We start from the raw sequence: 26,745 nt of genomic DNA, 5'->3' as shown, positions 1-26,745 counted from the left end.
CTCCTGGCAACAGTAATTATTTATTATTATTAATTATTATAATTTCACATGTCCCTCTTGTAAATCATTTTCAGTATAGGCACACACAAAGTTTTGATTCACCCTGTAATCTTGTCAAGAAATCCAGAAAGGGATTTAGAAGCTAAAACTCAAACTTGGTTTTTATATAACTCTCCTGAGACTATATTATGCTTACATTAAAAACTGTTCGTTGACTTTAAGACATGATGAAAGAAAGAGGAAGACCAGAAATTCTTGTGCAGGCCCTGCCAAGAGTTATTATCACTGTTGTTGTCAGGGTCTGTGTTTGTTTCTTAAGTGATAAAATGGGCCTGAAAATCATCGTTCTGTCTCATTTAACGGTGCTCAGTAATTCTTTAAAATGATTTCTAAAGTGACTTTAAAAGAACTTAATTTTTTTTCTTTAACCATTTGCAGAGCACAAGAGATTTGTATGAGTATGTTGTGAGATGAAGAAATTCTAAAACAGAACTTTTAAATCCTTTTTTGGATTCTATGGCAGATATTTGTGGAATTCGATGGCTGCAACTGGAAGCAACACTCCTGGGTGAAAGTCCATGCTGAAGAGGTTATTGTGCTGCTGCTAGAAGGCTCCCTAGTCTGGGCTCCTCGAAAGGATCCATTCCTCCTCCAGGGGACCAGGGTCTCAATCGCACAGTGGCCAGCCCTGGTGAGTATAGTGGGCAGCAACTGATTTAATCTTCTGCCTTTTGAGTTTGATGTGGTGTTACATTTGTAGCAGGTGTCTGATGGGATGACCAAATCTATAATGTTTGTGTGAGGTTTTTATTAACTGCCATTTTTTTTGAGAATTAGTTCTACGTAATTAGAAATTTGACTTCATTGTCAAATAATTTTCCAAAGGACAAAGACAAACACAAATAGGAAATGTTTTCTCAAGTATACTCAGTTTTTATATTTAGTACTTCTTAACTATAGGGAATTTTTTCATTTTCAATACACTTGGAGAAAATTTTTGAAATGAGTATATTATCTTTGAAGGAGATTTTTTTTTTAATGATTCAAGATTTGCCCTTTTAAAGCATCAGTAGAGAGCTAGCCTCAGAGGCAGGACAAACCTGAGTTCAAGGGCTTCCCTTGACACACTCGACTCTGTGACCCTGGTCAGGGCCTCAGACAATTCTCTAGTCCAAGGAAGTTTGGGAAACTGGGACAGTGCAGATATACCTTGGTAGCGAATTACTCTCCTGGGAGTTACCTTTATCAGTTAAATGACCAGTCTAAGCCCTTTTCCTAACTCTAAGGTAGGATATAAATAAACAAAATTTAATTGTAAAGGCAAGTATTTTTTTTCTTACTCTGTTTTGAAAATATTAGATAAAAAGTAGCAACAACTAAAAATAATTTGTTTTATGGTCTAAATTTAAATTCATGAACAAACTTAAAACCTAGACATTAAACTTTTGATGATCTATTGTCAGTGTGAGAAATATTCTCTTACTAGAACAAGTTCTTTTTTTCCTTTTTATTTGTTCTGGGAATGCAATTAAATGTATTTTTCCTCTTATGATAGTTTATTTTTAATTTTATTTTTAATTCTACTAATAATTATAAGCAAATAGATTGAGAAGAAAAACACAAATGAAAAGAAAAACTTGTTATTCCTAGATTTAAAAAAATTTTTTTAACAAGATAGAAATAAAATTGTCCAGTTGGTTTCTAAGATCCCTTCTGCATCTCTTTTCTGTATGTTTTCTGGGTTGTTTCTGTCAATAGTAGTCATCTTTATTTCCATAGTTTTCATGACTATGTATGTTGGTGGGGATTTTCTTAGTTTCTGCTTTCTTCATTTTGCATTACTTCCATTTTCTCATATTTTTGTGTATTCCTAGTCAATATTTCTTATGACTCAGTAATATTCCATTACATTCAACTCATTAATATTCCATTACATTCTTATACCTTAATTTGTTCAGTTTACCTCTTTCAATAGAGCTTTGTATGACATTTATAGTCAGTTTATATTTGAAAAGTTATTGTAGGTGGGGACAGGTAGAATTAGAATTAGCAGAACTTCAAATGCTTTAAATCACCTTAATTTTCTATAAGATGGTGACAAAAGAATTTTATGAACAAATGAAAGCTTCAGAGTCTGTCCAGGTAAGCATTTGATTTGTTTCCAAAACCTTAATCCACTTCTCCACTTCACAGACCTTCACTCCGTTAGTGGATAAATTGGGTTTGGGGTCTGTGGTTCCAGTGGAGTTTCTTCTGGATCGAGATCTCCGATTCTTGTCAGATGCTACTGGATTACGCCTATTCCAGGTAATTGAACTGTACTCTAAACCTAGAACTAAGACCATTTCTTTGACTGACATATATGCATTTAATCAATAAACATTTCCATAAGCATTTACTAACTGTCAGCTAAAGACCCTGAGAAAGTATTATGGAGAAAAACTGAAGAAAAAATATACTACTTGCCTTCATGGAGCTTAAATTAAGAATATAAGTGAACAGGTAGGTGGCTGAGTGGATTGAGAGCCAGACCTAGAGATGGAAGGTTCTGAGTTCAAATTGGGCCTCTGATACTTCTAGCTGTGTGACACTGGACAAATCACTTAATCCCAGTCGCCTAGCCCTTGCCCTTCTGTCTTAAGAGGTTTTTTTTTGTTGTTTTTTTTTTACTAAGACAGAAAGTAAGGGTTTAAGAAAAAAAAAGGAGAAGAAGAATGTATGGAGATTTTTCCACTTACCTTAAGCTTTATACTTTGTCCTTCCTGGACCTGTATGTATCAAAAAATATTTTGGCCAGCTGTGTTACTCTGTAATGTAGGCTTTGGTGATCACACCTTTCCCCTTTGTGCATTCTCTTGTTTTGAAGCCTAAAGGCCTTCCAATGAAAAAAAGCACTATGGCTATTATCAATAAGAAGATAATATTAGAAGTCTGTCTAATAGGGATAAAGGGGATGGGTAGCTAGGTGGCAGCTAGGAGGTGTCCTGGGTTTAAATCTGGCCTCAGACACTTCCTAGTTGTGTCTTTTTAGCCCATTACCTAGCCCTTACAATTCTTCTGCCTCAGAACTGATAAGATTCTAATAGAGAAAGCAATGATTTGAAGGGGAAAAAAAATCTTATCTAATGGAAAAGATGGTAAGAAAAAAAGAAAGATGGTGGAAAGAGATAAGCAGTGTTTAGAGACTGGTAATTAACTGAATTATGTTTGAGAACCCTAAGCAGTGGTTAAAAGCTTCTGTTTTCATTTTGGGTATAGGCAAGAATTGGCAAATTGCCAAAACAAAGTAGCATCATGTACCCTAATTCTGCTATAACTAAATGAAGCCTAGTTTAGGAGGTCCTATCAGCTAAACCCCTAGTGCTGTGACATTTAATAGATGCAGCAATCTGGCACTTTGCTACAGCTTTGCCCCAAGAAAGCTGCCAATAAGAAGGGCAAAAGAAGGCTCTTGCTTCCATCAAGTTCAAGGACAAGGGGAATTTTTGCCATGGCATACAGAGGGTACAATATATTCATGTTTTTGATACATAGGTATGAAAATAGGCTGCTCTCCCTGCTAGAAGAGAAAGTGACAGGTTAAGAGGAGTGTCTCCCTGTTCTCTAGCCTATCAGGGAGACAAAAGTATTTCTGAAAAGAATGGCTGAAGTGCTTTGAAGAGGAAAAAAAAAATTATACAGAAGCAGAGAAATTCTTTTTTCAGAGGGCTGAGGAATGGAGGAATGTGCTATAGAGGAGGTTGGGAAGAAGTGCCACTGAACTTTTGAGATTATGGAAAAGGTAGAAAAGTTGTGGCAGGGCAAGTAGACAGGGAGCTTGATCACCTCAGAAGGCAAAAAAAAAAACAATGGATTTGGAGTCAGAAGAACTGGTGAATATCAGCTTTGCAATTATCACCTGTCTGATTTTTTTAAAGTATCTATTATGTGCTATGTGACTAGGATGTAAAAAGAGGTAAGACAGTTTCTGCCCTCAAGGAGCTCACAATCTAGTGTTGGAGACAGACAAATATGTACAAACAAGGTATATATAGGATAAATAGGAAATAATTAAGAGAAGGAAGGCAGTAGAATTCAGAAGAGTTGGGATAGGCATCCTGTGGATTATAGGATTTAATGGGAACTTAAAGGAAGTCAGCAGGCAAATATGAGGAGGAAAAACATATCATAAGCATGGGGGGGGGATAGCTAGGTTATGAGAGACTGGGAGGATGTTGTTACCCTTTATAGTAATAAGTAAGGTAGGAAGGTAGGGGATGATTAAGGGGAAAGACAATTTTATTATGTTCATGTTGAGTGTAAGATATTTACTGGAAATCCAGTTTGAGGTGTGAAAAGAAATAGTTGGAAATGCAAGATAGGTCACTTAACCGTTCTGAGTCTCTGTTTCTTCATTTGTAAAATGAGGGGATTTGGACTAGCTGGCCTTATTCTACAATGCCGGAAACACTTCAAAGCAGTTTTGAGAACCAAGTTAGCTAAGTAAGAAGAGGCTCATCACTCATAGGCTAGCCAATGAGAGACAGAGAGAGAGAGAGAAAGAGAGACAGAGAAAGAGACAGAGAGAGAGAGATTGATTGGAAAAAAATTTTTTTTTACCATGACAACCTATATGAAACAAAAATACAAAATGACCCTAAGTCCTATTAAGATTCCTTCCATTTCTGCAGTGATTCTGGCAGAGAATGCCAAAAATAATGTAATAATTTTTGGACTATAACAAAACTTTAATTTTACTACTGCCATTCTAAGTTTGAGATACTTGCCCAGTAAACATATGCTGTCTAATAAACTAGAGGCACTATAAATCTTGACATTCTCAACATTAATGAAACAAGAAGAAAGGCAAGTACAGCTAAATGAAAAACTGACTCACAGATACTTCTTATACTTTTTTTCTTTGAAGAACCATAGAAGATAATTGGAAGGTGGATTTTATTGTACACCTAAAAATAATAAAAAACAGTATTTTCATGGAATGTGGTCATCATATTAATATTACAACACCAATGATGAATGTTTGTATAAAGACCTCTAATGGGAAAAAATGGAATTCATGCACTGATATAAGTTGCTGAAGGTAAAGAAGTAGATAAAATACCATGAAGAACTTGATAAGATAAGGATTAAATCCATCTGTACTCTTATATTTGGAATATTAGAGTGAACAGGTGGGATATATGTGGGAAAACATAGTTCAAGAAGTAGGAATAAAAGGGACCAAAGATTTAAATTTCACAGAGAAGTTTCTCACCTTCATATAATGAATATTTTTCTTGGAATAAAAAATTATTAAGTGCTGGACAAGATGAATACCAAATAATGCCACAAAAGAAAGGAAATAGATTAGATTTTAATAAATAAGAAAATAAATGTTACTGAAGTGAGCTCTATCCCTTAATTCTTGGGAAAATTTTCACACATGGCAGCACTAAGATAAGATAAAATTTAGTTTTAAAGAAAAGAAAGAATAATTAGGGGGAAAAATGTACAATAGAAACAATTTAATACTAGACTCTTTAAACAAATATTTGATCATTAAAATTGGAAATCAGTAGCAGATTAATATTATATCATCCCTATTATAATAATTTTATACAAAAGTTTAACACAAGTTAATTGGCCACAACAAAGAGATCGAAAGAAAAAGCCCAGAAAGTGCCTTAGTCAGTCACCATTTAAGTTAGCAAATGAATAGAAATGACTGGCAAGGGGACAACACCAGGTTAGAGTATAAACTCATTTGTAAAATTTTATGAAGAAGGATGATGGATGATTATGAGTAATATCTTATAAAGATGTAGAGAGATGCAGTGGAAGACAAAACTAGCTTTAAAAAGGCTTGGCAAGACATCCATATAAGTAAAATTATTCCAGAAACATTTAAGAATAAAAGTGGGAGAAATTCAAAACAGATGGAAAAGGCTGGTAAAAATTGTAACGAATACTCCCATCAGTGATAGTGGAGCTACGACTGTTTTTGGACCCTGTCATTAGAGTCCCAGATGTGCTTATGTGGAAGTATAAATGGCACTACTCAGAGAAGACTCAGGCAGAGCTGCCTGACTGGATCAAGTATATAAAGAAAATGGCTTTGCTGGAGTTAACCTAATTGTGAGAGTGTTTGTTGATGGATCAATGAAGATATCTGAAGGGGAGGAAGTCTATCAAAGGCATCGGGTGGAAAGGTATCTCTGACTTTATTAATACTGAAAAAAAAGATGATCAAGAGAATATCAATGTGATCAACCTACGTACCTTCTTCCTGTCTCTGCAAAATCTTTATGATAGCCACCTACATTGTAGGCATTGTTGTTGAGGACATTAGTAAAGAACAAACAGGCTTTCATGAGCACTATTCAATAATAGAACGTATCCTTACTATTTCACAATTAGCTGAAAGTTATAGAATATGAGATTTCACTTTGCTTATTTGCTGATTATTATAAAGCACTTGATCTAGTATAATGGTTGTTTGATTTTTTTTTTTAAACCTTACCTTTCTGTCTTAATATCAATTCAAGATTTGAACCCAGGTCTTCTTGACACCAAGCCTAGTGCTCTACCCATTGTGCTATTCAGCTACCCTGTAAAATGTTAAATAGGCTCTTTTTCAGCAAGTTGTTTCCAATCCATATATCAGAATCATTTAAGATTGCTTCAAAGAAGTAACAGAAATGTTACTCTGTTAAGTGACCCTCTTATCTTAAACATCAAAAGAGGCATTAAGAATGGGCAGTTCAAATCTAAACTCAGACACTGCCTAACTGTGTGACCCTGGGAAAGTCAATTGCCTAGCCCTTACAACTCTTCTGCCTTGGAATCAATTCTAAGATGAAAGGTAAAGGGTTTTGTTTATCTGTTGTTGGTTTTTTTAAGAGAGAAATATTTGCTCGCCAAAGGTATTCATTGTGGTTGTAGGAGATTCAGCCCAGAGTCCAAGCCAAAGGATTTCTTGTAGATGATGCAGTTATTTGGACTATCTGGTTTGCATATGACATTATAATTATTGCATCAAGCTCCAAAATGTTTCAGAATGTCCTGGAAAGTAACAGTAATTACTTCCAAAGAATTTGACCTGACCATACAGGAAAAACCAAGTGGATTAAGAATTGCCTAGATAACAATATGTATTTGCATAGGCAAGTGGGTGCAGAGTAGAACAAGAGAAGGAGAGTGGACTGGATTGTTGCCTTTAAAAAATTTTTTTAATTAAATTTTAATATTTACCCAATTATATGTAAAAACAGTTTCTAACATTTTTCAAAAAATATTGAGTCTTGAATTTTCTCACCCCCATCCCAGTTGAAATGGTAAACAATCTCATATAGATTTTACATGTGCAATCATGTAAAACATTTTTCCATATTCTTTTGTGGAAGAAAAAAAATTAAGAAATAAAGTAAAAATAATTTGCTTTGGTCTGGATTCATACTCGGTTCTTTTTCTCTAGAAGCAGATGGCACTTTTTATCACAAGTCCTTTGGTATAGTTTTGGATCATTGTGTTGTCTGAGAATATCTGTTATTCACAGTTGTTCATTGTACAGGATTGCTGACACTGTTGAACAATGTTCTCCTGGTTCTGCTTATTTCACTTGGCTTCTTTCAAGCCTCTTTCCAGGTTTTTCTGAATTCCTCCTGTTTGTCATTTCTTACAGCACAATAGTATTCCATTACAATCATATACTATAACTTACTCAGCCATTCCCCAATTGATGGGTATCCACTCACTTTCTAAATCTTTATCCCCTCAAAAAAGAGCTGCTTTAAATATTTCTGTACATATAGGTCATTTCCCCTTTTAGTTTTTTATCTCTGGGATACAAATTTAATAATGGTATTGCTGGGAAATAGGTCCAAATTGCTCTCCTGAATGAATGAGACAGTGCATTTATGTCTCAACTTTCCCACAGCCCCTCCCAAGTTTTGTCATTTTCCTTTTCTGTCATAATAGCTCATCTGAAAGGTGTGGGATGGTACCTCAAAGTTATTTTAATTTGTATTTCTCTAATAATGCTTTAGAGCATTTTTTGCATGTCTATAGAGAACTTTAATTACTTTGTCTAAGAACTACCTGTTCATATGCTTTGTCCATTTATCTATTGGGGAATGACCTGTATTCTTATATATTCAACTTAATTCCCTATGTATTTGAGAAATGAGACCTTTTATTAGAAAGACTTGTAAAAAAAAAAATTGGACCATTATGATTACTGTGTATTACTCTCCATCCCATTTCCCCCTGTTTAGTTTCTGACCTCCACCTCCCTCCCCACCAAATTTGTCCTCTTTTCTATCAGCCCCACCCCCATTCTTTTATCTCCTTCCCTTCCTACTTGCTTATAGGGTAAGATAGCTTTCTATACCCAGTTGATTGTGTGTGCTTTTCCCTCATTGAACCAATTCTGATGAGAATAAGGTTCTCATGCCCTCTTCCCCACCTGCCCCATCTTCCTGAACTCCACTATAAATGTTCTCTCATACCTATTTTATGTGTTATAATTTACCCCATTCTGTTTTTCTCTTCCCTCGCTTCCTCATACATTCCTCTTTCTCATGCTTTCATTTTTTATATTATCCTATCGTATTCAATTTATACCCTTGCCCTCTGTCTATTTATACTCTTTTATAACTGCCCTAATAATAACATAGTTCTTTGGAGTTAAAAGAATAATTTCCCCATGTTGGGGATTTTTTTTTTTTGAATGCTTTTTGATTCTTCTTTCTTCTTTCTCTTTTTTTATGATTCTCTTGAGACATATTTTGAGAGTCAGATTTTCCATTTAGCTCTGGTCTTTTCATCAGGAATGTTTGAAAGTCCTCAATTTCACTGAATACCTACTTTTTCCTCTGGAAAATTATGCTCAGTTTTATTGGTAAGTGATTCTTGGTTGAAGTCTTAGCTCCTTTGCCTTATGGAATATCATATTCCAGGCTCTCTGATCCTTTAATGTAGAAGCTGCTAAGTCTTATGTTATCCTGATTGTGGCTCCATGATGTTTGAATTATTTCTTTATGACTGCTTGCAATATTTTCTCCTTGACCTGAGAGTTTGGGGATTTGGCTGTAATATTCCTAGGAGTTATCCTTCTGGGATCTCTTTTAGGAGGTGATCAGTGGATCTCTCTTTCAATCTGTGTTGCCCTCTGGGTCTAGAATATCAGGCAGTTTTCCTTGATTTCTTGCAAGATGATGTTTAAGCTCTTTTTTTTTTTTATCGTGGCATTCAGGTAGTCCAATAATTCTTAAATTATCTTTCTTATATTTATTTTCCATGCCAGTTGTTTTTCTCATAACATATTTCACATTTTCTTTATTTTTTTCATTCTTTTGAATTTTGATTTTATTGTTTCTTGATGTCTCATGGAGTCATTTGCTTCTACTTGCCCGATTCTAATTTTTAAGGCATATTTTCTTGAGTGAGCTTTTGTATCTCCTTTCCTTTTGGCCAGCTCTACTTTGTAAAGAATTCTTTTCCTCAGTGAATTTTTGTACCTCTTTTTCCATAAGGCTAATTCTGTCTTTCAAGAAGTTCTTCTCTTCATTGACTTTTGCATCTCTTTTCCCAAGCTGTTGACTTTTTTCACTATTTTCCTGAATCTCATCTCTTTTTCCCAATTTTTCTTCTGTCTCTTTTTAAAATTTTTTTTAAAAACCCTTATCTTTTACATTAGATTCAATATTACGTATTGGTTCCAAGGCAAAAAAAATGGTAAGGGCTAGGCATTAGGGGTTAAGTGACTTGCCCAGGATCACACAGCTAGGAAGTGTCTGAAGCCAAATTTGAACCTAGGACCTCCCATCTAGGCATGGCTTTCAATCCACTGAGCTACCCAGCTGCCCCCTCTTCTTTGATTTTTAAAATCCTTTTTGGGCTTCAGAGCATTTACTATTTTTCTTGGAGGTTGTGTATGCAGCAGCATTGTCTTTGTTGTCTTCATCTGAGTTGACTCTTCCCTATCACCAAAATGACTTTCTGTGTTGAGTTTCTTTTTGTTGTTGTTGTTTGCTTATTTTTCCTGCCTTTTTCTTTTCTTTTAATTTAAAATACTGTTAAAAGTTGGGATCTAAATGTGAAGGGACCATTATTCCAAGCTTCAGATCCTTTGTGTAGCTGCCTTCAGAAGTAGCTCTGGGAATCTATCTGTTTTCAGTTCTTTCAAGGTAGAATGATATATAAGGATAGGTGTGTTTAATATTCTACTAGCCTGTGCACTGGTCTGTGAGTAACACCAAGCACTCTTCTACCTTGGAACTATGACCAGGGTCCTCTGCTCCCCTGTGGCCACAAGCACTAATATCTGGTGGTGCTCCTCCTTAGCCTGAGATCTTGCCTCTGGACTGCTACCTAGTTCTTGCACTCAGAGCCAGCAGAAGGACCCCTCTAATCTTCTTCTGGGCAGTTGTTCAACCTCCCTTACCTAAGTCTGTGGCTGAAAGTTCCAAAAGCCTTTGCTACTGATTCCCAAGGTCTGTTGCCACTGTGGGGCCTATCCTGGTGCACTGCTCTCCACCTTGGTGCACTGAATCCCTCATGCTGGCCTTCTAAGTTGTTTTAGGCATAAAAATTACTTCATTTTGTCTTTTTGTGGGTTATGCTGCTCCAGAATTTGTTTTAAGGCATCATATCATAGCTTTTTGGAGAGTAATTTGGTAGAGATCAGATGGGTTCCTGTACCTTTTCCGCATCTTGGCTCTGCCAGGCCCTCTGAAAATTACAAATATTCCACTAACACAAAGGAGGTCTTTCTTTTTAATGCCAGTATTAAAGATGTTGTATGGGCAAAGGAGAGGTGCATTTAACCAATGAAGAATTTCCAAAGAAGAAAAGGAGCAAAAGGTGTCATCAGGGAATTTTATGGTAGGAAGAAAGACATTCTGGTCCCATGCTGAAGGAGAACGATGGCAGGGGGACAGCCAGAGTGCTCTACTGATATCCTGGAGATTGTGAGAGGCAGCAGGGATGGTCTGTGAAATCCCTATGACTAACTCATGGAAAGATGTGAAGAAGAATTATATAGGATGGTCAGACATGAATAAGTTGTAGTTTCTATCATTAGAGGAAATATCCAAATAAGTCAGATCACAGGTTCATTTGCATGTTGCCAGCCCATGGCAGAGGTATAGTAGAAACTTAATGAGTGAATTTTGGATTGTATCCTGTGATCTTATAGATTTCTTATGTTCCATGAAATGATGTGGATCTACAGGTGCTAATTAGGAGAGGGATGATTTGATTCTGATCAGAGGGAAATGAAACAAAAGTTAATTGATGATTCCTTCCTTGGGGTATTAACATTAGGTAGTCATGACATGAACAGTTGAGAGGTCTGCTGTCTTCTGGAGGCATGTACTGGAAACCTGACAGAGAGCTTCATGAGACTTGTCAAACCTGGGAACCCCTAGCCACTCCTTCTGAATTGTGTACAAATGAAAGCAACATAATGGAGTGGAAAGAGAACTGGCCTTGCATCTGGGGGAGCTGTTCATCTGTCTTCTACTAATGTCTCCGTGACCTTTTGGGAATTAGTGTCTCCTAATATATAAGATGAGAGGATTGGACTATATGATCTAGAAAGTCTCTTGTTCTTAAGTCCTCTGATACCACCAGGAAGAATCTAGAAAAGTTTTGCATGGGATAATGAAGGTCTCAGGCAGGAAATTCAGGACCTTAGAGGAATGCTGTTAATGTTTCATCACTGCTACCAACTGAAAGCAAAGGTTTCAAAAGAGAAAGACAGATTTGGGAAATAAATAGATAAATATCCTAAAATATAATTTGGATTCTGTACCACAGCTTAAAATAGAGGAATAATGGACTTTTGACTAAGAACACATATGTATTCAGTTAGGACTGTTAAAAATATATTTGTCTGGAATCTTGCAAATCTTATGAAAAGGGTTTTTTTAAACTGAGAGTGGAGGGAAAAGAGAAAGAAACTGCCTATATATTTTGAAGAGTCGCAGTTACATCTTAGGAGAGATAACTATCAGTAGATTTTCTTTATTAAAATCAGAAATTACTATATCTTATTGGTGCTAGTTCCAGTATTCAAAAATGTTCCACTATTTAGAAAGGAAGAGGGTGGAGTTTTCAAACTATAGACTGTGACTTCCACTTCAGTTCTTGGCAAAGTTTTAAGACATTGTCTTTGTTCTAAAGGTATAGTTTATGAGCATTTGGATTCCGGGCCATGATCACTACAAGTCAATGTTGTTTCATCTAAAGCAAGTAATGTCATTAATCTCATTTCCTTTTTTAGTCAAGATCATTAGTATTGTAATGTGGTAGACAATCTTATCTAGATTTCAGCAAGGTATTTGACATGGTCTCATATCTTTGTGGACTAGATGAACAACAATATCATTCCTCTACACAGAATTCTCTAGGGGTTTTTGTTGCCCTTATGACCAAATATAGGTTCTTCTATTTGTTTTTGTATCCCCAGTTCTGAAAATATAATTGGCACTTTATAAAGTTTGGTTGACCAGGTATAGTCTGAACAGGTTAAATGACTAGGCTCAGAGTAGTAAGGAGTCAGTAATGTCAACTTGGAGAGAAACTTCTGGTGGAGTGTTTGTGTGCTTATCAACATCTTCATTAATGATTTGGATAAAGTCACCTCTGTGATACTTATCAGATATATAAATTTCTCTAAGCTAGGATGATGAGCTTATGGATAGGGTAACAGGATTCAAACAGATATTGACAATCTAGGATGATAGACCAAATGAGTTCAGAAAATCAACAGAAATATAAAATGAAGGAAATGTGTGCTAGATAGCAGTTTCTTGTGAAAAAGATTTGGGAATTAAATATACAGCAAAGTTGAAATGAGTGTGATATGGCAACCAAAAAAAATTAATGTGATCTTTGGCTACATTAAGAGGAAAACAAGAAATTTTCCTAGGCCAGATATACTCTGCCGTGGGCAGAATATGTTCAGTTTTGGAGATCACATTTTAGGAAGGGTATTTTCAAGCTAAGAAGATAATGTGAGGAGAGGAGACCGTGCATTACAAAGGTCATTCAGAAAAGCTAAACTTTTTTAACTTGGAAAAGAGATTTATGGGCAGATATAATGGCTGTCTTCAAGTATTTGAAGGGTTGACATAGGAAAAAATATTAGACTTATTCAGCTTGGTCTCAGAGGGCAAAACTCCCTCTGGATGTTGCAGAGGTAAATTTAGGCTGGATAATAATAGAAACAACTGATAATTAGCTGTCCAGACATGCAATGGGATGCCTGAGAAAGTAGTGACTCCCCACACACACTATAGACACCATTTGGAAGCTAAATGATTTTTTTATTGGGAATGATGTAGAAGAGATTTCTCTTCAGATACATGTTGGACCAGATGTCCTTTGAGGTCCTTTCTAGTTATTGAGATTTTGTGATTTGTGATTCTTTGTCTTTGAGCCACAGATACTATGGTGAATTTCAGTGACTGTTAGACCTTGTGGTTCATGCCACACCCCTCCCTCTTATTAAAATTTCAGGGAACCTGTCTCTGCTGCAGTGGCAAGACTATTAAGGAAAAGGTTCAAATAGTTTTATTGGAGAAAAAAAATCTAAGAAGAGTTAAATGCTTGGGATTATATTCTGGCTAGTGCAGTTTTATTTATTATTTTATCTCTTTGGGACAAAGCTTTCTGAAAGTTAAGAGATGAGAGCCTCCCTATAGAGATTCTCTACTTATTCTAAAACTTTGTTTAAGGGTTGCACAATGGAAAAAGAATAAGGTCTAGTGTGAAAAAAGATCTGGGTTTAAATTCTACTAGTGTTGCTTACTGTCAGCTGGATAAGTCATTTAACTTCCCTGGTCCTCAGTTTCTTCATTTGAAATATAAGGAAGTTGGAATAGATGAGGGTTCTTAATATAAGGCCCAATCATAGAACTGCCACCAAGGACTCAGCAGCCTACCCCTCGATTCCCCACATTCCCCCCACCCTCAATCCTTCTGTAGGCTGTTTCCACCAAGGAAAAGGAATTATTTAGTGTGTCCAATATCCAGTACCTCTACTCTTTTGACCCCTTTGCTGATGCAAGAAAAGGTGATGACCTGCTTCCTGCTGGGGCTGAGGATTATATCCATATTAGAATTTAACAAAGAAATGGGAGGAAGACCCTCACTACTGTCAAGGTAATCACCAATGATTACAATAAAAAGAAACCAGTGAAGGCCTTCAAGTAGAATTTTGCCTGCAGTGGTAATATAATTGGGCACCCAGAATATGGAGAAGTAATTCAGCTACAGGATAATTAGCACTTATATGCCAATTTCTTTCTGAGACTGGACTAACTAAGGACGACCAGGTTCATGGGTTTTAGGTGTTTGTGGCTCACTAAAGCTTAAGTGAGGATTTCCCTTCAATGAGTAGAAAAATTCCCTTCTGTCCTTTGTCACAACTTTAAAAATGTCAACTAATGTAAGCATTTGGTTCTGCTGTTGAACTTAGACTACTATAACTCATTCATGTAATAAACTGAAACGTCTACACACACACACTCACTCACTCACCCACTCTGTAAAGCACACATACCCACTATGGACATATTTCAGAGAGTCCATGAACTTGATTGGAGAAAAAAACAGCTTTATTTCAATATAATTGATTTTCTCTTTAATCTTTTTTTTTTTTTAATCCTTACTTTCTCTCCTATTAACAACTCTGAGGCAGAAGGGCAAGGGCTAGGCCCTATGTGCCAAGGTCACAAAGCTAGGAAATGTCTGAGGCCAGATTAGAATCCAGGTCTTCTTGGCTCCAGGTAGGGCTATAGCTATCCACTATATCACTTAGCTGCTCCATTTCCTCTGTAATGCTAATCCTAGGTATTTTAAAAACATTTTTCTAAGAAGATCATGGGTTTCACCAGACTTCCAAAGGCCTCCAATTCACACAAAAAAGTTAAAAACCTCTGGGCCAAGTGGTCCTGAAGTCCCTTTTGGCACTAACACTACAAACCTAAATCTAGAAACATGGCTCCTCAGGAGGCTAATTCTTTTTTCTCATTAACTAGAATATCTTGTTTTTAACTCTTAATATTTGGTGTCTTTTTAATTTATTTTTGTCAGATGGGAACAGAGAGCCAGAACCAGATTCTTCTAGAACATGCTGCATTGAGAGATACAGTTAATGCTTTGATCAGTGACCAAAAGCTCCAGGAGATATTCAGCCGAGGTAAGAGCAGGTAGTTTCCTATGCCTTAAGCTCTTTAGAGCAAGCCTATGGTCAATGTGGAAGATGGTGTAATTATGGGCCATATTCTTTTTTGTGACCAGAATAACCCATGTTATTTGTAGTAGAGTTTAGTAGCCACTGCTTGACAGTAAAGCTGTGTCATCATGGAGTTACATAAAATTTCCCTTAGGGACATTATCTTACAAAAGGTTTAAAAAAAAAGCCAGTTTCCTTCCCCTGGTACTGTGATATCCTCCTATTTCCTCTAGTGACCCGGGTTGGGGTTGGATGTTGCTTTGCTTATTTTCCCTCCTTGGGTACCTCCTCTTCCTTACTGAACCTTGCAGACATTTAGACTCAGTAGCATAGGGTGCACAAATTGTGTTGTGACTGACCCCAGTAGAAGTCTAAGCATGTTTAGGTCGGAAAATCAACTTGCTGGTAGAAAGTTGTGGAAGGTGAGCACTAGTGTAGCCAAATCTGCATTTATCTGGGAGGAGTTGTGGAAGGGGAGGGAGGGAAAGAGGCCAGAGGGGAGAGAAGGGTATAGAGGAGGCAGGCTGAGTGAGTTGTGACAGAGTGTAAAGGGTTGGAGGATGAGTATGGTATTTGAGTAGTTGGTGCTCATACATGTGCAGTGTGGGGGAAGAGAATGTGAAACAGCCAGCTGGGTTCATCAGGATAATCTATATATCAGAGGCAATTGCAAGGTAGCAAGGGCCCTGTCCATCAAGTTGAACCAGGAGAATCACTATTACCTGCTAATGGAATAGCCTGGCAAAGTGCTATACTCTCCTAGGCAGATAGATGTTAAATTTGATCAGACAATTAGTGGTGTAGAAACTGCAGCTTTTTTGCCTATATTGAGCTTTCTTCTCACTGTTTTTGAAAGCTGAACATGTGAGGGATACCAGGTGATACAGGTCATTCCTAAGTACATTGTTTTATTCAATTTATCAAGTTTCTTTTTTTTTTTTTTAAGCCCCATGTACAAGTCAGGCATCTCATCAAATATTAGAGTAACTTAATTTTTTTTTTAATAATTTTTCCTTGCCCCATAAAGGAAAGGAAACAGACAAAGTAAAACCCAAAGATTTGGAGGATCTTAGGAGTTCTGAAATAAATGACAGAATTATGGGAGATTTGGGGAGAAGCAAAATAAGGGAACTGAACAAAACCATCAACTTTTTCTTTTGAAATGGTCTTTTACTTTTGGCACTTCATATTTTTTAGATGGTTGAATATGGCAGATCTAGGTTTCTTATTTTATTCACTTATGCATGGAAACTGACATCACAAATATTAATGCCTTAGACTGTCCTTCTGCTTTTAGTACCGTGAGTTAAATGGAACTAAATGTTGGGGTTTTTATCATTGATGCTAACTGATTTCACCTTTAGGTCCCTATAGTGTACAAGGCCAGAGGGTAAAAATATACCAACCAGAAGGTGAAGAAGGTTGGATCTGTGGTGTTGTAAGCCGTCAAGACTCCATCACTCGTCTTATGGAGGTGTCTTTATCAGAGGTGAGAACCTTGGGGCCTTTACTTTGCATCATCTTATATGAGTTACTGTCATGGGCAACTAGGTAGCACAATGAATAGAACACCAGGTTTGGAGTCAGAAGGACCTGGGTTCAAATTTGGCCCCAAGCATGCCCTAGCTGTGTGACACTGAGCTAAATTCTTGACCCCAGCTGCCTAGCCCTTGCTGTTCTTCTCTCTTAGAATTGATACTAAGACAGACAAACAGGGTTTAAAAAGAAAAAAAGATATTATCAAGTCACAAATTCATAGAAATGGTTTAAAAATAGTAAGCAAGTTACTGTGTATTTTTGAAACTTTTTTGTAACAAGAGTTTGTTTTTCTTTTGAATTAGGAATGGGTGTGGAAAAGAGAAAATAACTTATTTGGTTAACTAAAAAAAAAATCAAAAAATGGGGGGGAAAAGAATAGTAGGCAAATATAGGTTTCTGAGGTTCCTGAAATGTACTCTGCCCATAGAACTCAGGAAATGATTTCTAGCAAAATAAATGAACCTAGAAACAGTCTCAATTCATTAATAAAGTGGTTTATGGTTAAGAAGTAGAGGAAAATATTTCTTAGAAAATAAATGCATTCAAGGGGCAGCTGGGTAGCTCAGTGGATTGAAAGTCAGGCCTAGAGACAGAAAGTCCTACTTTCAAATCTGACCTCAGATACTTCCTAGCTGTGTGACCCTAGGCAAGTCACTTAAACCCCCATTGCCTAGCCTTTACTGCTCTTCTGCCTTGGAACCAATACACAGTATTGATTCTAAGACAGAAGGGAAAGGAAGGAAGGAAGGTGCATTCACAGTATCATCTCTGAATTAGCCTCATACCTTTATTTTCATGACACATTTAATGCATGTATATGTTGTTGAATATGTTGTATGTGATTGGTTTCAGAAGCTTTTCTACTCTTCTAGTCTCAGTAATGTATAAGATGAGGAAGAGTTTGATAGTATAGAAATAGAAAATGTCATTTCTTAATACATGTATAACCCAGTGGGATCACTTGTCAACTGTCGGAGGGGGCAGGGAAGAGGGGAGGGAGACAACATGAACCATGTAACCTCGGGGAAAAAATAAAAAATATATTTTAAAAAAAGAAAGAAAATGTCCTTTCTAAGAAAGGAACATGGATGTTGAATTGATTGGTATATGTCATGTATTTCTTTTGACTGATATGTTTAATAACTTTCTTTTATTCTCATGTTCCTTTCCATCCTACTCCAACCTCTCATCAAATCTAAATTATCAAGAGTGGCGAAATCAAGTCAGTGGATCCCAGACTGATACATGTGATGTTGATGGACAACTCAGCTTCTCAGAATGAGGTACAGTAATGCACTGAGTCTCTGAGAGTTAAGGCAAGTAAGGTTTTGGCTTCATTATTTAATCCCTATTTACTCTTGCCCTCTAAAAAAAATGTTAGGTATATCTGTTTCCCTGACTCTACCCCCACACATTTTTTCCCCCCCGGGCACTATTAGCATTAGTTTCATTTGCTGGTTCTGTTCAGTTAAGAGTGAATAAGAGAGGATGTTGTCATTTAATATATTCCTTAGTGAGCCTTTCCAATCATAGTCTTATTATCAGTTACTCTCAAATTCAAAACCAAAAGACCAAACTCTTACCTTCCTAGATAATCTGCCTAGATTTGGATTTTTGAAAGATGTGTTGGACTGTGGGGCCAGCTAGATGGCTCAGTGGATGGAGCCAGGCCAAGAATTGGTAGATCCTGGGTTTAAATTTGGCCTCGCACAAAATTGGGACACTAATGCATTGCTGGTAAAACTGTGAATTGATCCAACCATTCTGGAAGGCAATTTGAAATTATATCCAAAGGGCTTTAAAAGACTGCCTGCCCTTTGATCCAGCCATACTACTGCTGAGTTTGTACTCCAAAGAGATAATAAGGAAAAATTGTACAAAAATATTTACAGCTGTGCTCTTTGTGGTGACAAAAAATTGGAAAATGAGGGGCTGCCCTTCGATTGGGGAATGGCTGAACAAATTGTGGTATATGCTGGTGATGGAATACTATTGTGCTCAAAGGAATAATAAACTGGAGGAATTCCATGTGAAAGGAGCAGAACCAGGAGAACATTGTACACAAGAAACTGATACACTGGTACAATCGAATGTAATGGACTTCTCTACTAGCAGCAATGTAAGGATCCAGGACAATTCTGAGGGATGAGAAAGAATGCTATCCACATCCAGAGAAAGAACTGTGGGAGTAGAAACAAAGAAGAAAAACATGATTAATCACATGGTTTGATGGGGATATGATTGGGATTTTGACTTTTAAGTGATCAGTCTATTGCAAATATAGATAATATGAAAATAGGTTTTGAACAGTGATACATATATAACCCAGTGGAATTGCTTATCAGCTCAGGAAGGAGAGAGAGAAAGAACATGAATCATATAACCATGGGAAAATATTGCAAATAAATTAATTAATGATCAGTAAGCAATATATAAATTAATTTGGCTTCACACACTTCTTAGCGGTATAACCCTGGGCAACTCACTTAACACCAGTTGCTTGGCACTGATACTTTGTGTCGGTTGTAAGACACAAGATTGTAAGGGTTTAATTTTGACTCCTGTTATTTTGAGTTTTTGTTTTTGTTTTTGAACCCTTACCGTCTGTCTTCGAATCAATGCTGTGTATTGGTTCTAAGGCAGAAGAGCAATAAGGGGCTAGGCAGTGGGAGTCAAGTGACTTGCCCAGGGTCACACAGCTAGGAAGTGTCTGGTACCAGATTTGAACCCAGGACCTCCTGTCTCTAGGCCTGGCTCTCAATCCACTAAGCCACCCAGCTGCCCTCTGAGGTGCTTTTTGAAGATTGGTTTAGAAGGATTGTCAGAGCAGTTTCAGCTTTCACTGCTACCAAGTCACCATCTTGACTCCACCCTGATAAGAGTTTAATTAAAAAAATAATAACAACAAAGACATGCTAGGCCAAATTATTGTGTTAAACTTTAGTAGAAGTATAACAGAATCATAAAGAAATTAAAGAGAAACTGCATCTTATTCATTGATTCATTGATGGTCTCTAAAGGGTGTGTGAAATCTTATGGTAATATTTTGTTAGTACCTCTACAATGCACAGCACTCCATTAGCTGTTGCCACTAATACAGTGCTTGTATTATATAGATCAGGCTTGTATTGGTTAAGTTGAATGTGAAACTCTTGCAAGTTAAAACCATCTATCAGTGTCTTCTTAGGATCATTTCCACAGCTCTTTATTGATGTTTCTGCCTGAGCCCATTCTGCAATGAAAGACAACTCTTCAAGAGGCTTTCTAGGCATCATCCTCATCTTAATGGACTACTTACTATCAGGCAGGGTTGGGTCAAAAGAACAAGGGGAAAACCCAGCGGTGTTCACACCTGAAATATTTGTTATACTTTAATATGAAGCTTCTGAGAGTGATGATGCCTTTTGATGCATTGGTGTGATAAGAATAATGAAGATGATAAAGTAGAGAATGTCTGAAACTGGCAATAAGGATCAAAACAAATGGGGAGGGGAGACAGAGATTACCAGTGTTTCATCAGTTAAATAGCATAGGAATAAAAATAAGGAAATAGATCAAAGACCAGTATCTAAATTAATTCAAATAAAATAAAGTCTTCAGTCTAAGAAAAGAGTTAGGGTGAATTACTGTCATATTTAACAATTAAAGAAATGTTTGGGCCCAGCTTATTACAGAGCCTCATCTTAGCAGGGCCCCTCAGTATGTCCTCCAGACAATCCTGGAATGGTTAAAATGGGCTGCCCAGGCCAAGAAAATCACAAGTTGTAAAAAAAGTCCATAAAGACTGTCCTTGGCAATTTAGAAGCTGACATAAATCACCAAAAACCAGCTGGACCTCTGCACACCCTTTAAAGAAAATGTCTTTCAGAGTTAGTTGTCAATGGTCCCTTCTAGCCTCTTACAATCCAGCCTTACCAATGACACTTAACTTAATTGTATGGGCTCTGACATTATAACTACTAAAGTATAATTATAGATCTGCCTGTGAAAACTATGGTAGGAACAGCTACATAGCTTTGTGGATTAAGAGCCAGGCTTAGAGACAAAAGCATCAGATACTTCCTAGTTGTATGACCCTGGGCAAGTCACTTAACCTCCCCTTCCCTTACCACTCTTCTGCCTTGGAACCAATACACAATATTGATTCTAAGACAGAAGGTAAGGGTTTAAAAATTTTTAAAGAAAAGAGAACTATGGTAGATTATACTTCCTTTCCTCTCTTGAATCCTATTCTCTACTGAAATAGAAAATTTGAAGATTGTTAGAAAAGTCCCATAATTCATATTTAGCCAGGTATTCTAAATAATAATAACTGCAAACTTGAAATTTCAAAACTTCCTAGGTATGCTAGCCACATTTCCCCTAAACGGTACTTTTTTTGGTAGGGGTGGTATAATTAACTTTATGAAAATGTTTGTTTTTAAATTTTATTGTTCTTACTACTTATTACACATATTCGTGACTTAGGACTAGAGCCATTGGTAATATTTCTCTGAGGTATTTCTTATATATCAGAGATACATAATGAAATGCTTTTTTCTTTCAAAGGCTCATAAATCCCTTATCCTGGGATGACTGGGTACTGTCATTTTATGCTGGAACATTCTAATATGTGAGAGCCTGCATATTTTGAAGTCTAGTGGGCCTCCCATATGACCTGGGCATATAGTTTTTTCGAATGGCAACAATGAGCCAGTTTTAAGGCAGTATCTGTTTTACAGAGTTTATTTTATGATACTTGATATTTGAAGTCCCTCTGAGGTGAGAAGGCCCCTATTAAAGGAGGAAAGTACTTTAGAAGTATAAGATGGTAAATGTCTTAAATTTATTATATAGGAAATTCATAATAGGTTGAAATAGTTGACTAAAAGGGAATATATGTTAAAGCTGAACTTAAGCATTTTTCCTTCTTTGGTTTTTGCTTTGATTGTTTCTAGAAACATAAAAGAGCAAAATGGTTTATGGTTTTAACAAGATTTTTTTTTTTAATAAAACTTTTCTGAATTGTGTATTCTAGGGAGGTACATTAAAAGCAGTAAAGCCCTCCAAAGGAAAGAAGAAAAGAGAAAGCATAGAGGGGAAAGATGGACGGAGGAGGAAAAGTGCTTCAGACTCTGGGTGTGACCCTGCAACAAAGAAATTAAAAGGCGAGAGGAGTGAAGGAGACAACAATGGAAATGATGGAAGTGAGGCAAGCCGAGGGCCCTGGAAAGGGAGTGCAAGTGGAGAGCCAGGAGTGGATCAAAGAGCCAAGCAGTTGCCTCCCTTTGTTCCCCAGATCAATCGAAACATTCGGTTTGCCACATACACCAAAGAGAATGGCAGGACTCTGGTGGTTCAGGATGAGCCTCTAGGTGGGGATATACCTGTACCTTTCACTCCATATTCTTCAGCCACCGGTCAGTCACCTTTGGTCACAGAGGTGGGTGGAGCTGGAAACAAGGAGGCTGGAAAATCACTGGATCAAGGTGCTCAGAGTCTGGCAGTTTCGACAGCTGTGGTCACAGCCACCAGCTCAACACCAACCACAGTGAGGATCTCCGACACTGGCCTTTCAGCAATGACCCTGCAGGAGAAACAGAAAGTCAGTTGGTCTCAGACTCAGGGAGAGGTTAGTAACTGAAACTTGGGGCAAATGTTTTACATTCACTATTCACCTCTTTGATATTATCTTTGGTTTATACAATTAGAAAAGCCATCTCCATTGCCACAGGAAAATATAATTTCTAGGATACTCTTAAATTATACTCTATATAGACAGGGTTTTTAACTCTTCATGAGGTGTCATTTCCTTCCTTCAGCAAGGGCATCTTTTTTAATAACTTTACCAGTTCTTGATGGGTGCCTTAACAATTGAGCTAATCAAAAACTGATTTTGCAACCCAGTTTAATTAGATGCTAAGATGTTTCCATTGGAGAATCTTTTTAAATTCAGTTATCCATTTGGTTCACATACCAGTTGCATCCTTCACTTGGCCTATAAAAGGTAAGGTTAATGAATTATAGTATTTCTACTAGTGAACACTGTAATTAAGTCTTTATGTAGGCTACCATTACCATCTTCTGTTTTCAGTTCATAATTGTCTAATAAATTTTTCCTAAAGACTGAGTTTTCTCCATGATTGGGTTCAACAAAAATTCTTTCTCTGAAGTTTTTCATATTTCAGAAACTTCCATAGAAAAATTTGCAGGATTAGTCATAACAACCACCTCACATATTCTCAATCTACTTTTGATATGTTGTTGGTTGCTAAAATATAATTCAAATTCAAATTCAGTTTTATCTAGATTACATTAAGCAGATTTCCCAAACACAATTTTTAAAAACTATTTAAAACAGTGTAGTTTTATGATCAACACTATAATATATGCCATCTTTTTTAAAAAATAATCTTACTTTTCTATCTTAGCATTGATATGAAGTATGGGGGTTAACCCCCTTAAACAATTGAAGTTAAGTGACTTGCCCAGAGTCACATAGCCTGTGTCTGAGATTATATTTGAATCCAGCACCCTGACTTCAGGCCTGGCTTTCCATTGAGCCACCTAGCTGCCCTGCTGTTATCTTTTTTTTCCCCCACCAACTGGCCATTGACTCACAATTTAGAAGAAATATGCAAAAATTGAAGGTGTCAACTGTGTGCTAAGCATTGTTTCCAATAGATAGAGTAATGATCCGTACATTCAAGAATCTTGCAACCTTAGAGATATGAGATTATAAGATAACAGGTAAAACATAATAGACATCTTGGTTGATATTTGTCAAGTTTATAATTTTTAAAAAGGAAACTTTTAAAAATAAAAAATACATATCACCTGACTTCATCAGGATGAAGGCTTACCTCATCCCTGGTAATTTCTTGGTGTTCAAGGGATAAGTAAGGTTGGATATGTCTAGTAGAAGAGGAAAGGGGACTTCAAATGAAGATTTCTCACAGATCATTGTTCATTTTGAAGGGAAGATATATACTAGTGTAGTAATTCCTCTCTCATCTCCACTGTGAGATAAGGGAACCCCCCAGGTAAGGATTTTATGTTGGCACATCCATCCAGTCATTGTATAGTTTTAACTCTTTTAAAATAGATTTTGCCGTAGGTGGTAGGGATCTAAATAGGCCTTAAAGAAATATAATAGGTCAAACTTTGCATATTAAAAGTAAAGAACCAGAAAATGCTGCAGATTTACAAAATTCTTTGGAGGCTGAATAGGAAAAACTATATGTTAGAAAATATTTTTGTTATAAACTGTTGAAATTTCTGGGACTATTTCTGTCATTTTGCTGATATTTCAACCTGGGTCTCCTCTGGGGAAATAATTTAAAATACAAGATATGATAGCCTGCTTTATAATGCTAGATTCCAAAATGGGGACATCTGGCCACTGGGAAACTTCATGCCCTAAATACCAAGTCCAAAATGTAATTTGTTATCGCTTGTGAAAAGATTTGGAATTGAATTAATTGAAGGAAAGTAGTAAACTTTATGAATTATATTCACTTTTTTCTCATCTTGAACAAAAAGTATAATGTTTGAAACCTGTGCTGCTTGTACTTTTTTCTTTTAGTAATGTTGGTATCAAAGAGCATGGCCAAATCTATCCAATAAACCAGTGATTCCCAAAGTGGGTGCCACCGCCCCCTTGTGGGTGCTGCAGTGATGGGGGGGTTTAGTGATGGCCACAGGTGCATTTATCTTTCCTATTAATTGCTATTGAAATTTTTAAAAAAAAATTAATTTCAAGGGGGCTTAAGAAATATTTTTTCTGGAAAGGGGGCGGTAGGCCAAAAAAGTTTGGGAACCACTGCAATAAAACTAACAAGGAGTACTCAGTACTCAAAATAGGGTTAGCTTCTCCTCTGTAACACTTGTTCATATACAGGATTCATGTCAGTGATTACAGGTAAACAGGAAGAGAGAAGGAAAAAAAAATTAGTGTCATCAGTGGGGAGTGATTATTTTAACTTTTTAAATAGCTGGCATGATTCCTATAGAAGATGCAAATTATATACAAACAATATACAAATATCTAGCTAGCCCTCTGATTTATATCCATAGATGGCCTCTCTGCTCCTTTTTCCAGCTTTAAATCACATCCTATGGCCAGTTCTCAGATTGATAGAGAGAGATATTTGTAAAAAGTACTTAGTACAATACCTAGCACTTAGTAGGTACTATAGAAATATTTATTCCTTTCCCTTCCCCGCACCTCAGGAATGACATCGAGGAGATTTCTCTTCTGTTATGAGTTAGACTAAAAGGACTTTCAGGTGCTTTTCAACTTTGAAATTCTATGTTTTCCAATAAAATTGGGAGGAGAGTTTATATCTCCCCTCACTCCCACCTCTTTCTCCCCACTAAAAAAAGTCCTAAGATTTCTCCCCCAGCCCAAAAAAAATCCATTTGTTTCCTGGGATCAAAGCATTAGCAGATATTATAATTATTATTATTATCAAAATAAGTATAAAGCACATTTATAATTTTAAAAATTAACCCTTGCTCTGGATCAACTGACTTCCAGAAACGTCCTTTTGTTTGTTTTTGTCATTTTCACCTGTAAGGCATGGTTTCAAATATGTTTTGTGAATTGTATTTTCTCATCTCTTTCATATCATGATTAAAGTTTTTCATAGCATAGGGTTGTTTTCTTTATAAGCAAAATACCAGGGTTGGTTTGTGTGTTTCTGTATTAAATAGTGGTACATCTATAAACTATTTTTTTCCTTCAAAATAGATGAGAAAGCACTTTATCAAGCAGTTTTTGAAGTAGCTTAGAGTGTTTCTAGACTCAGGGTTAAAATATTTACTATAGGGTTGGGACTAGAATTAAAGAGAATTCACTAAATTCTAAAAAAGACTATCTGACAGTTTCCAGTTAATAAAATATACTACTTTTCCCCAGTGTAGAATTTCTTTGCAGAACTGAGCCCACCTCCCAAAAAGATGGTTTAGCAGTTTACAATAAACTCTTTCCCTTCTAACAATCTTATAATAATTGTATTGGGTTATTAATATTGCATGGATTATAGATATGCTTCAGAGTAATAGCTGATAATCATGGGATTAGTAAGGAAGAAGCCTCTTTCCTAAGAGACCTCGTAATAGAATTTACTCACTTTTGAATTCTAAGGAGTTTCTATCCTGGAGTCCCCAAAAGTCTTAGTTCAGTCTTAAGCTTTTTAATAGTTTAAAATTGTTTTTCAGTATTGTGATGACCACCTGGATCAGCTGTGGAAGGAATTCTATAGAATGAATAAGATCTTCCTTGTCAGTCTCTGTTTGTTTATTAAATAAACCATCCATATGGGTTGGTTTTTTTAATTTTAAAAATTTTGCTACCTATATTTCATAGTTCCCCAGGCTCTCTCCCAGAGAGCTATGACTTATAATAAAGATTTTTTTTGGGGGCAGGGGGTAACCCAGGAAAACTGATCAGCAAATCCAAAAAAAAAAATGTTTTACGCAGTGTTCTATACCCACAGACCCTGTCCTCTGCAAAGAAGCTGGCAGGGGTCAGGAGAGAAGATTTCTTCTTATATTTCTCAGACTTCATCTTTGAGGGACAAGCTTAAGTCATTATATTATCATGCCATTTATTTTAGATTGCCTCATTCTCTCCATTTGCTGTGTAGATGTTGTTTTCCTGTCACTGCTTACTTTGTATCAGTTCATGTAAGTTTTCTTATGCTTCTCTATAATCATATTCAATCAATCAATAAATATGTATTAAAATACTTACTGTGTACCAGGTACACAGCTAAGCACTGTGGACATAGGAAAAGGAAGAAATAACCCCAGTCTTTAAGTAGCTTACATTCTGATGGGGGAGAGAACATGTATATAAATAGGTACATACCTGATACATTTCTTAAAGCAGAGCAACATTCCATTATATTTATGTACCCAATTTGTTTAACCATTCCCCAGGGCATCTACTTTGTTTCCAGTTTTTTATGGCAAGAAGTTTTGCTATAAATATTTTGGTG

At 36.5% G+C, this 26,745-nt stretch overlaps 1 protein-coding gene and 1 pseudogene across 1 annotated transcript in view; both read left to right on the top strand.

Annotated features, from left to right (window-relative positions):
- The first annotated feature begins 227 nt into the window (after nucleotides 1-227).
- The window catches only part of KDM3B (lysine demethylase 3B), a 50,117-nt gene continuing 23,599 nt past the window's right edge, over nucleotides 228-26,745 (top strand). Inside the window, exons 1-7 of the mRNA XM_044659895.1 lie at nucleotides 228-299; nucleotides 524-691; nucleotides 2,194-2,307; nucleotides 15,082-15,187; nucleotides 16,588-16,712; nucleotides 17,971-18,045; nucleotides 21,780-22,373. Coding sequence (XP_044515830.1) covers nucleotides 228-299; nucleotides 524-691; nucleotides 2,194-2,307; nucleotides 15,082-15,187; nucleotides 16,588-16,712; nucleotides 17,971-18,045; nucleotides 21,780-22,373 — 1,254 coding nt within the window. The remainder of the gene's footprint in view (nucleotides 300-523; nucleotides 692-2,193; nucleotides 2,308-15,081; nucleotides 15,188-16,587; nucleotides 16,713-17,970; nucleotides 18,046-21,779; nucleotides 22,374-26,745) is intronic.
- On the top strand, nucleotides 10,905-14,336 carry LOC123236602 (annotated as a pseudogene).

This window comes from Gracilinanus agilis, chromosome 2, assembly GCF_016433145.1.
Source record: "Gracilinanus agilis isolate LMUSP501 chromosome 2, AgileGrace, whole genome shotgun sequence".
Taxonomy (NCBI): domain Eukaryota; kingdom Metazoa; phylum Chordata; class Mammalia; order Didelphimorphia; family Didelphidae; genus Gracilinanus; species Gracilinanus agilis.
This window is presented reverse-complemented; position numbering and strand designations above follow the sequence as displayed.